Source organism: Thermobia domestica, chromosome 13, assembly GCF_964235325.1.
Source record: "Thermobia domestica chromosome 13, izTheDome1.hap1.1, whole genome shotgun sequence".
Taxonomy (NCBI): Eukaryota; Metazoa; Arthropoda; class Insecta; order Zygentoma; family Lepismatidae; genus Thermobia; species Thermobia domestica.
The window spans coordinates 191,098,508-191,111,159 of NC_137466.1; the positions used below are offsets into that span (position 1 = coordinate 191,098,508).

The 12,652-nt window shown below is 36.0% G+C and overlaps 1 protein-coding gene across 2 annotated transcripts in view; it reads left to right on the top strand.

Moving 5' to 3' along the window:
* LOC145668883 (SAP domain-containing ribonucleoprotein) overlaps window positions 1-12,652 on the top strand; it is a 50,654-nt gene that overhangs the window by 33,784 nt on the left and 4,218 nt on the right. For both annotated transcript variants that reach the window (XM_081737143.1, XM_081737144.1), the window contains 3 exons: window positions 4,793-5,020; window positions 6,605-6,712; window positions 11,065-11,148. In XM_081737143.1, coding sequence (XP_081593269.1) covers window positions 4,793-5,020; window positions 6,605-6,712; window positions 11,065-11,148 — 420 coding nt within the window. The remainder of the gene's footprint in view (window positions 1-4,792; window positions 5,021-6,604; window positions 6,713-11,064; window positions 11,149-12,652) is intronic.

Below are 12,652 nucleotides of genomic sequence, written 5' to 3' on the forward strand. Positions count from 1 at the left end.
TTTAAACCAAAAAAAAAACAAAAAAATGTTCGTAAAAGTGTAAGTGTTTGTAAAATCTTGATGAACACACATTTGTGGGTTATCACGTTTCACTCCCGTATATTATTCGTATTATATTCAGACCTAAATTCCCCATTCATTACTCAAAAAGATTATACTACAAAAGCAACTTTTTTTTACAAGTTTATAAATGTTTATTTTGTGATTTTTTTGTAGTTGTTATTATTGTTATGTAATTGCAATCGAAGAAAAATTCTAAATATTGTTTCGTTTCAATGTTTACTATTGATAAAATACATCGAAAATGCCGTACTTTTTGTGTGTGTGTGGGGGGGGGGGGGTCATACAGACCCCACGACAGGCATTTAGTGAAATAAGTATCTTTGGTATCTATTTATGTATAAATGAGTCTGAGCCAAAGTGGACTCAAATAATTCGTATCTTTATTCCCTTTTCTTATTGATATGCAGATTAAGTCGGTGTATTTCTTTAATTTGGACCAATAAAAGTCGTTGTTAACTAACTTGAACTAGATTAGTTCTTCTGTACTCCATCGTACTTTGAAATTGTTCATATGTAATTAATTCTGTGTAATGGTTTCACTTGTGCAACTGTTTATCTTTTTGTCCTTCTGAAATGACTCTTGACAGTTATATTAAGAAGCATGTAAAGATCAGTACAACGTATTTTTTTTATCAGGATTCCTTCGTGAGTGAGTCGGCAGACGTATCGCATTTGCGGCCAATTAGTCCTGGTTCCGAGTTCAAATGGAGGACAATTTCTCTCGGATGTAACTCGAGAAGCGGTTTTTATTCCGCTTTAAGCTTATGTGACCCCTTCCAGCATAACCCGGTTGTTGCATAATAACATCAAGGCGAAACAAACTTATTTCTGTCCATATATAATATGAATATATAGAGCAAATCATTTAAACCATAAAATCCCGGTTTAAACCAAAAAACCTGGTTTAAACCAAAAAAACCGGTTTTTTGGTTTTTTTAAAATAAAAACCATGGTTTTTGCCAACCCTGATTATTAGTAAGTCTCCTTTCCTTCACAAAACTAATGGTCTTCAAAATTAACGATTGATAACTTTCTTTTCCGAGTTTTTACAGTAAAGACTTTGACTGACTCTTGCGTGATAGAAAAATTAAAATAATGTATGCCTGAAGTTTATTTCATGCTGAACACACTTGTTCTTGAATTATTTTGATATCTTTAAAAATAGCTTGACAATTAAACTTTCCGGAAACCGCGTTCTTTATTAAAATTTGCCCAACCACCATTTTAAAAATGGCTGCCAAAAAACAAACTATGGCATATATATGTTTTTTTCAAACAGTGTTTTGTGACTATCTACCTATAGGAAACTAATGATTAAAAAGAAATCAGGAAAATAAAAAAAAAAAAATGTTAAGCAACAATTTTGTTTAAAATTGGGTGATTTGAAATGGATTGACCCTATTACAATTATTTTGAAAAGTAAGCTGGCGCGAATTTTAGACTTTTGATCGCACCACCCACCACCAATCTGTGGCCAAGAAAGCAAGCCCTCCTCCCCCCTGTGCTCACCCCTGGAAACCAAACGTCAAATCTTCATCGTGAGCATTCGCTCAGTTCTTTGTGCTTATCCAGCACGGCAAAACGCAGCAGGAAGTCACTGCCGGCCACTCAAGGACATCCGCATCTATCTAGTACACAATGTTGTCTCCCTTCCCCTCTTGGAGAATGTCATGACGCAACGATCGGCCATCTTCTAGAGGAAGACTCTGAATTCTTTGCTTGCTCACATCGCCGCATAGGCTCCGCCAAGCCCCGACAAGACATCTACCGGATGCCTCGCGGACCCTTCAAAGCAACTACACATGCACACCCAACAACAATTCAATCACAAACGGAGGACATGTGTATTTGTCCGATAGCCCATGAGGACCATATGTTTATGTGAATTGTAGGCCCATATCGCATAGTCTTGGAGTTAAAGAAAAATAATTCTCTTGGTAAGTTATTGTGCTTTATTTTGGTTATGATTTTGTGTACGTGATTTGTTTGAGATAACTCCGCACTTAAGCCTTACCGTGGCAACAAGTGCTACAGACAAGAACGGTAGTGTATAGCGAAAACCACAACCATGCACGCATCTGATATTTTGCTTGCCATTATACTACGATTATTTGTCAGTAGAGATATTTTTGTTTTTTAAATTTACATTCTGTTGTGATTGTGCTTTACACAGTATTGTTAACATTATAGAAAACAGTGGGCCCACGTGGCTCAATAGTTAGTGTTTTCCTTTTCTGTTAGGGAGAGACAACTTTAGTTCGGAGTCCACGTCTCGTATAACCTTGGTTTCAACTAAATACAGACTGATTGTGGAGATGAAAATTATACTGTCGGGAAGAGAGGTATCCAACGAAAAAAATTTTTAACGATTCTACAAAAGTCAAGGAGTATATGCATGAAAGTCGTTGATGCGATATTCCACCAGATGTAAATCCAGTGTTTTGAGAAGATGATTCGTGAAAAGAAAATGAGAATTTCTTGAATCAATAAAATGTCTGACAGCACTGCATAAACTGGTATCTGACAACACTGCATAAACTGATGTCTGACAACACTGCATTCCATGTGGTTTTCTTAGTAGACTCCATGTTAGAACGATATGCTGAAGTTACCACGTGCATAGCCATCCAGTCAAGTATTAATTAGTTCAAGTATACAACGTACCTCAGTGACACTTCTGTTAAAGATCTTCCAATGTTGGAGATTTATAAGTAGCTTCTGTAACTTGATTTGTACTTAGTATAACATTTTGTTTAAATTCATGTTATATCGTGTGTACATACATTTTTAGGTAGATATTTTTTTCTAGAAACTTTGTACACGTGCAAAAGTACGTTGTGTTGCTGTTAAATTTTTTATTACTATGTATATATAAACAGATGAATTCGATATGATACGAGTAAGAATTAGGGTTAGAGGTATTCCGAATACAGGAGCTGAATACTTACGGCTTACTTATACAATATTCACTTGCGCTTGTCCATTAACATTAATTTAATGTAAGGCATTGTGCAGATCTTTTCGGATATACGTATTATCGAGTATCCATTTTCAAGGATCATAAAGGTTTAAATCATATTTCGCAGTAAGATTTCACACGCTTATAACTTAAAACGCCAGTTGAATTTTTTAAAATTTATATCCTAAGTAACTTACCTTTACGAAGTAACGTAATTTGAATATCTAACTGTTACGTGGGGGATTGTGTTAAGTACACTTTTCACTTTAACATAATTTTATGTGGGAAGGTATAGGATTGTTAAATCTCCACATAATAGTTAGTTTTTTTCAAAAATTGTTACTTCGTGTATAAACCAAAAAGTTCCACTGATGTTGAAGCTATAAGCATGTGAAGATATTACTGTAAAAAATATGATTTAATGCTCTTTGGTTCTTGAAAATGGAGGATACTCGCTAAAGTTCGCAAATATCGGAAATTATATTAGCTTCTAGGAATACAAAAAAGGTTAGTTCAGTTTTAATCCTGTACTTCATACGTTCTATTAGTTAATATCAAGTAAATCAATCTGGTTTTTAGGGTTAAGCAAAATTGTTTACAGATGAGAATTATTTTTACTTCAGAACAGGGTTTCTCAACCTGGGGGTTATGAAAATAAGCGAAAGAGATAAATGGAATTAGAATCTAATACCGGGAAATACTTTTAAATATTATTTTGAATTTTGTTCTAATAGGCATATTTTTGTTTTTAGACATACTGATAAGAACAACAAAATAAATCTAATAAACATTTTCAACAGGTGCAGAGTTGTTTAAAAATCAATTTAAATGAAAGAGGTACAATATGAAACAAATGAGAACTGCATATTGAAATACCAGAAAAAAATACAAATGCAACAAAACCTGCATATTGAAATACGATTAAAATTGAAAACTAATGAGATACGTGAGCATGGTGTGATTTCACTAGTGTGGCAATGTCCGGTTCAATCGTCGTGCCCACATTATCAAGCCATTTAAAATACTCAATAACTTTTTTTTAACAACTGTCGAAGTTTTTTAATCAAAATTAGAAATCACTTTATTTTTATCAATGACCCAAAATTAAGGGAGCTATGAAGTTTTAAAATTTTCAGACGACCTCCATTTTGAAACAGTATAACGGATCGGATTCGATATTTGTAATATGAATGAACTGACTAAATTTGGTTTTAATCCATTCGTTTTTAGGAAAGTTACTGTATCCACTAGACACAAGAAATGGATTCTACTATTATAGAAATAGATGGATATCGTAAGATCTCCGCAATAGGTATATTAAAAATCACAAGCTTTTTACAAACCAGAAATTATAAGGGGATAGCTGGCAAGAGGACAGGGGCGGATCCAGGGGTGGGGGCGATCGGGCGATCTCCCCCCCCCCCCAGAAGGGGAAACTTTCTTATTTTATATATATAAATAAAACCCATTCCTAAGTTTGGAGCCCTTAAAAGCAGCAGTATGACAACCCACCGCCCCCCCCCCCAGAAGTCGGTCCTGGATCCGCCCCTGCAAGAGGATGTGATAAAATGGAGGTCTTGATAGGAATTAGGTTGTGAGAACCACTGCTTTAGAAAGTTTGTGAATTTCCAAAATGGTAATTTCCTATGCATTTCTTTTTGTGTACTTTTGAATAATTGTAAGTGGAAGTCACGCACTTGTAGCAACTTAGAAACAAATAATTTAGTAAACACATAACACAACACAATTCCATTACTGTTATTGTTCTAGGACACTGAAGAGGCTTTAGATGACGAAATCAGTAAGGAAGTGGATATAAAAACAGAATCAGAAGCTTTAAAGGAGTCAACAATGGAGACAGGCGCAGAGAAACAAGCACCAAAGAAAATAGTTCTTAAAAGAGCGACCTCAGCCACTTCGTTAGAGAAGGAAAACCAGGAAATGGACAAACCCTCGGACAAAAAAATTGTCAAGCTGTCTGAAATGAGTATTAAAGATGTGAGTAACGCATCATATATATATTAATCGATAAATTTCATTTTTAAATTTTTATATATTCAATATGATATGTTTTAAATGTTAGTTGATGCAACATTCAAAAAACCTCATCATATTTCTATATTTGTAGAAAAGTTAGTATTGTTGTATAGTAGTAAGACTATAGTAAGATTACTTAATAACGTAATAGGATTCGTATTAATAATTTTAAAAAATAAAATAGTACTGACTTAAGCTAGGTTGCCATGCTGTAAGAATCTTGTAGCTGTCATTAAAAGATCTTGCAACCCTACAATATTTCTCCATGTAAACATAGTCTTGAAAGGGACATGCAACATTTTTTTCATCTTGCAAGGAGTCAAACCATTTACAACTTTCTGGGCTGTCTTGCTTGCTACCTATGCCCCTCCCACTGATAGAGAAAAACAGTTTTGCCGCTTCCGAAACGACAGATTCATTTGGACAGGGAGGGGAAGCGTGCCAAAATACACGTTTTTAATGAGGAGGTTCACTATTTGTCCACTAGAGTGCAGTGCTGCATGGGTGGAGATATCTTTCTTGCTTTCAGAAAGTTGTAGTGTGTAAACAGTAAATAGAATAATGGGATTGCAAGATGTTTTAATGACAGCTACAAGATTCTTGCAGCATGGTAACCTAGATTTAAGTACTCAAATTAAGGCTGGAGCACAGATATATCTCTTTGTCGGCTTGTATTACAAGTATTTTACCAGTAATGTGAACGTAAGTTTAAAAAAAAAAATGTTAAGAAGTATTTTGTAACTGATTCATTAGGATATTTGGACCGGTTTTTAAGCTAAGTTAGATAAGACAGATTGCAAGCGAGTAACATCCGAGTACCAGCAATTTCAAACTACGTTATAAGTAAAAATTGATTATAGTTCAGCGATTTATAACGGTGTGAAGTGATTTCATTATAGTTGAAACACAGATATAGTTTTTGTTGGCAAGATACTAAAAACCAACGCAGGTAAAGAGGTTGGTAAGTGATTTTGTATAACGTTTGTCTGGTCTTCACGTCAAGTTAGGGAAATATATGAAGTTGATTGCACATAATCATTTAACTAAACATTATCATCACCATCATCATAGCGCAACTGAGAAGCTTTCATGCTCCATGGTCTTCAACTAACTTCTTCGTCTTCACGTACGATTCTTCTGTTTTAATACCCTGCGTCAACTGTAGCTTCCTTAACCCCTTTCTCTCTTTTCTACCGCCATACCCTTTAGCACGTCCCTCGTGATACAGTTCCCTCTCAGCCAATGTCCAATCAGTTTCTAACATATTAGTTGGTAACATTTTTTTCCTCTCGACGTTACACTTACTTCAGTCTTCTCTTAGCAGTCTTTCCTTTCACTGTACTGATTATATTTATTTGAACCTATCTTCTGTGTTCTTTCACACTTGAAAATCACAGCAGTATTCATCTGTTAAAATTATCAGACGAAATTTACCTTTGTTCAACGTAATTGCAAGTATTATGTTTTGTCTATATGTATGTCTTTGTTTCACATTTTTATATACAACAATTATATTCTGTTTTTGTTTTATTTTTCTTTGTGCAGCGCCTTCAGTTGAGAGCCCAGAAGTTTGGGACACCGTTATCGGAGGATGCCAAAAAAGCAGCTAGAGCAATACGCTTTGGGATGAGTACTACAAATACACAGAAGATAGTAAGTGTAATAGCTTAGATATCCTAATATATTTTTGTATTAAAATTTTTTAAAAAGTGTAAAGTTTAGTACTATCTAAGTATCTTTCGTTTTTTAATCTTTATACGCGCAGGCTGAAATTGCTTTCTTCTAACGTACGAAACTCACAAACTTTGCTTTCTTCATACCTCATTGCCAAAAGATTTTATATATATAAAAACTTACATATCTTTCCTGACCCGTATAAACGTGAAACAAGACTTGGCAGCATATGTTAATTCGAACACGAGGAACCGTGGAACTGGCATTCTCAAACACTCGCGACTTTCCACTGACACATTCCGTGGTTCACTACTGTCAGGGTTTACTTTTTGCCTAATTTAGACCCATCTTTAAGTCAGAGCATAACTGAGAATTTTGTGGGAGCATGTCTGGGAATTGTACTCTGTCGGGAATCTCTTGTATACCCATTCCACACTGTTGAAATATGCTTTTTTTTTTTTTTTTTTTTTTTTTTTTTTTTTTTTTTAATGGCGTATGTGTGACTTTCTTTACGCTGATATGGGATCGCCATTCCACGGTTCAACATGACCGAAATAACGCGTGTTGCGGTCTATGTGTTCTATGCTTTTGGACGGTCGTAGCTCTGAAACTATGCACTTTTCCCCACAGATCCATATGATTTTTTATTTATTTATTTTTTATGATGGCATATGTGTGACTTTCTTTACGCTAATATGGGATCGCCATTCCACTGTTCAACGTGTCCGAAATAACGCGTGTTGCAGTCTATGTGTTCCATGCTTTTGGACGGCCGTAACTCTGAAACTATGCACTTTTCCCCACAGATTCCATGAACTTTTTTTTTATTATTTTGATATGAGGAATCACCTATTACAGTTGAACACCTGCGGTTTCCAGAAAATGTACCCAGATTACAGAGATATTCAAGATAGAGGAGTAAGGATTTTTTAATGGCAGAAAATCATGCGTATTTCGTATGGTTAATATGTAAACATATAATGGTATTTTAGAATAGTTGATTTTATCTTATACTGTACGTCTAAGGTACCATAAGTGTACTTACATGTAGTGAAATGCATGGAAGCAGGATCATCATGAAAGCATCACAAGAAAATAACGATTCCCCCTTCACTATGCATCCCCCTCCCCCCCAAAAAAGAAGTTTTCCATACAAATAAGGAGGTTAGGTCTTTTACTTGTGGGTGTGTGTTGTCTACTTACAGGTATATTTATGTGTTGCTAAGAAGACTCTCATTGAGTGCCTGATGAAGACAACGATAAGTCGTCAAAATTGTAGTTTAAATAAATAAGATCTAGTCAGGAAATGTTGGTTATTCTTCAAACTGAGGCATTTCCTCCTTACTCTCTAGCAATTCAAATACTGAGTACAGTATTTTGATATTAGCCTAAATTTATATTTTTTTACTAATGTATTTACTGTGCACTGCATACAACTACCTCATCACATGTGAGTAATCTTAACTTTGTGTAACCTCTTGAACGGACATCCTTCATTCACGGATAAGTTATCATGTCACATCAATGTCCATTACTGAAAGGGCTCACTGTACATATATAATATTGAAAAAAATATGTTATGTATAAGAACTTAATATAAAACTTATTTCTCCCCCACGTGTGAAAATTCTACATTTAACATAATTTTTGGAACAATGTGTAATAGATTAAAAGAATAAGTTGAGAACCTTTTGAGTTTATTGAAACTGAATGTTAATTTAGTCCACATTGACACCATAGGGAAAATAGTAATTGCCAAAATGCGTCATATATTCTATTGACAGAGAATTGTGTGTTCAAAATAGCAGCTTACGTGAATAGCAATAAAAACCACCACTCTCTATTCTTTCACCGACAAGTGCATAGTATTGAAGAAATTACAGGTAAATATCTCTAAAAGCTTAATTCTGTCGTTTAATTTTATGAATGTGAAAACTGGGATGAACTGGTAGAAAAAAGCTGCAGTTACAGTTTCCGAAATCAAAATTTAGAGGAAAATCTTTGATTTGTATTTGCGTCTTTTGTCGGCAGCAAGACTATTTTAGAACGAGATTACAATTCAAAACTGGGATCTAAACCACTATAGTTTGTACCATGATTTTCTACCTGGAGTCGAACCCTAGACTTCTTGCACCGAAGGCATACGCGATAGCCACTAAATCAGAGAGCTAAAGGGGGGTCGCGGTGGCTCAGTGGTAGAGCGTTCACCTCTGGTGCTTGGGGTCCCGGGTTCGATCCCAGCCCCCGCCAAGTGAACCTTGTGGTGGACAAACACCGTGTGCGTGGGTTTCCTCGGGGTTCTCCCGTTTCCTCCCACTTTCTTCATTCCACCATATAACTCATTACTCATCATCACCGTCTCCTTTAGCCTAACCGGCATAACCGTGGGACGTAAAACTCAAAGATTTCATTTCATTTTTCAGAGAGCGAAAGGAAACGAACAAAGAAGTGAATTAAAAAAAAAAATACAATATGAAGCTTTACAAAAGCTGCACTTGACTAAAATATATGGATAATAAGGATGAACCACGTCCAAAACAAGAGAAATATCGAATATGTAATCAGAAATCCTGTGAGAAAGAGAAATTTGACTGGACCAAGGTATGCAACATCAGTTCCGACTGGATTCACGAAACACAAGATAGAATCCAATGGCGAAATTTTACCTCTACGGTGATAAACTTCCGCAATTCCTACGCCGTAACATTTATTTGTTGGTTGTTATTTATTTTAAAAGATGTGGACATTCTCTTCTTCTAAGCCTTTCTCCCAGTTAGCTGGGGTCGGCTTTTCGGATCACTGTCTTCTACCGGTGGTATATCCGCTGTGACATCACACTGTATCATATCGTTCTTAACACAACCTCCTCATTTCTTTTTTGGCCGGTCTCGTGCTCGTTTTCCATTCAGTTCTGTAGCATCCACTCGATGTACAATGTATTCCGGAGGTCTTCTTCGTACATGTCTAGACTATCTCAATCTACTTTCTTGTAGCTTTTCTACTATTGATCTTACCTTTACTGTTCTTCGGATCACTTCATTCTCAGTTTTGTCCTTCCGTGTCACTCTACACTTCCACCGCAGCTTCTTTATCTCCACAACATTCAATTTCTGTTCCTGTCTCTTCTTCGTTATTCAACATTCCGTTCCGCTGCTAGTGTGACTGGTCTCACTACTGTTTTGCAAACTCTTTCTTTAAGGTGTATTCGTATCCTACAGTCACACAATACTCCTACTGCTTCTCTTCATTTTGTCCAACCGCTGTAAATTATACTGTTTACATCTTCTTTTCCTGCAGAATTTATCCCAAGTACTTGAATTTCATCGTACTTACCACCTCTTTTTCGTAGTATTGTATTCTCGATTACACTTCTCCTGAAAGGAGAATGTAAATATTCGGTCTTAGTTCTACTAATTCTAAGCTCTTTGTTCTACAATGCTTCTCTCCAGGCATCTAATTTATCTTGCAGTGCTGCATTGGTCTCACTCACCAGCACAATGTCATCCGAAGAACAGTAAAGGTAAGATCAATAGTAGAAAAGTTCTGCTAATTCTGAGCTCTTTGTTCTACAATGCTCCTCTCCAGGCATCTAATTTATCTTGCATCTAAGCTCTTTGTTCTACAATGCTCCTCTCCAGGCATCTTGCAGTGCTGCATTGGTCTCTCTTACCAGCACGAGTCATCCGCAAATAGCATATTCCAAGGTTCTAACTCTTAGATATCCTTTGTAAATTCGGCCATCACAATTGTAAATTATAGTAATATCTTGGAACCCGAACTTAATCCGTTTCATAACGCCGTTGAATTTCCAAATCATTCGAGATCCAAGACATTTTTTTCCCTTTTAATAGTAGAAACTGGAGTGATCTGTTCCAGGATCTCACAGTCTCGAATTTTCAAAATAATTTTAATAGTAAATAGACTGGATTTTAAGGTAAAATATTAACAAATATTTATATTTGAATAAAAAAAAATAATAAAATAAAATATAAAAAAATAGGAGCGAAAACCATACGAGATGCTTTCACTACAGCTTCCGAAAGGAATTGAAACATAATGCATGTGTATGTTCCGAGCGCTGAGGAAACGTGTACACAAATACACACAAGCATTAGCAACATGCTAGGCGTTCGAATTCCATAGAAAAAAAAATTCTCAAACTTTTTGTTCCACTTCAAGTTGTTCTAGTTCGGAAACTTTCGAATTCCGGCGGAATAATATATTTAATTAGAGAAATTATAATTTCATTGTATACTATTTATTTTATTTCTATTTATTTATTTATTTCAGACACACAAGTTTTTATTGCAAGATCTTTCTTCTGTTTTCAGAGTGTAAGTAGTGGCGCCGCTGATAACGACATTTTGAAGAAAAGAGCGGAGAGATTTGGGACAACAGTTACAGCAGTTGGTAATGTAAGTAGAACTTAGGATTTTGGTTTGTAAAAGTACAACAGTATATTTCTTAATTTGAAGCTTATGTTGATAAGCTGTAAATTATGTAATATGTTTCCCTTACGGTAATTAACTAAATAAATTCATTTCTCGTTTATAATAGCTTCATTATTGTGGTAGGATAGGAATTAAGTACAGGGAAGGGAAAAATCATATTTGAAGTCATGCCTTACTAGATTTCTGAGGCAAAATACAAATATACACTAAACATATTTCGGGCTTTTTTTTTTTTTTTTTTTTTTTTTTTTTTTTTTTTTTAATAATAAATAAAAATAAATATAAGCATTTGTTACACGCACTGAGGATACAAGATAATATTCCTATATCAATCTTTCCTGTGTATGTGGATGTAAACTCTCACCCAGGGATATGTTAACATCTGCAGCTTTATGCTCATTCTACGTAATCTAAGAATAAAATTATTTATCTGAATAGAGTAATTCCTATTTCGTTACAGTAGTATTTTCGTTAGCTCAAGTTAAAAAGACTTCGGGCTGATTCTTCGAAGGTTTATTGACTGAAAATTTATTCTATAAAGGTAACCAAGAAAGTTCTGTCGCTTTTTCACCCACCACCTTCGAACATCGATATTTCACCTAAGATGTACCTCGAAGATAAAAAATAAGTCCCCATCAACATCGACGACCTTCTGGCAGCATTCTGGAATGCCATGGATTCCATCGCGGTAGAACTTGGTGGACCGTGAAGCGAAGAAGGTATCAAGTGTATTTTGCACCTCTATTATGAATTTGAAGTGGCTTCCTCTAAGGTTATTATCCAAGGAATGGAATAGGTGATAATCGGATGGTGCAATGTCCGGGGAGTATGGCAGATGCGATAGTGTTTCCCATCCAAGGCGTAGAATGGTGTCCCGGATCGTCCTGTCCACATGGGGCTTACAGTTGTCCTATAACAGGACTCCTCCTTTGCGATTCAGAAGTGCTGGAGTTGAGTTTTTCTTGAACACGGCTCAACTGCTGACAGTACACAGTTGCATTGATGCTCTGACCAGCTGATAGCAATTCCCCATGCACGATGCGAGCAAGCCATCAAAAATAAAGGAGGACCTTCTTGTGGTGCAGTTGGTTTCGGTTGTTTTGTAACCGGTTCATGGCATGTTAACCAATGATGACGGCACCGTGGAGCTTCGTACAGGACCCACTTCTCATCACATGTCAACACCCTGTCCAGAAATAGCTTCTTCCTCAGATGAGACAGCAAAGAAACACAGGTGTCTACTCACGTTGCCTTCTGGCCCGGAGTTAAATCACGTGAGACCCATCGACCCGACTTGTGGTGCTTCCCAAGTTGATGGAGATGCTGCCGAATGGTTTCTTCACTCACACTGAATTGTAGTCCCACTTCCTCAGATGATCTGGCCACTGTTCGCCTCAATTGCTGCCTGAAGATTTTAATTTTATGCATGTGTTGGTCTTCCAGCACGTGGTGCGTCTTCGAGTGTTTA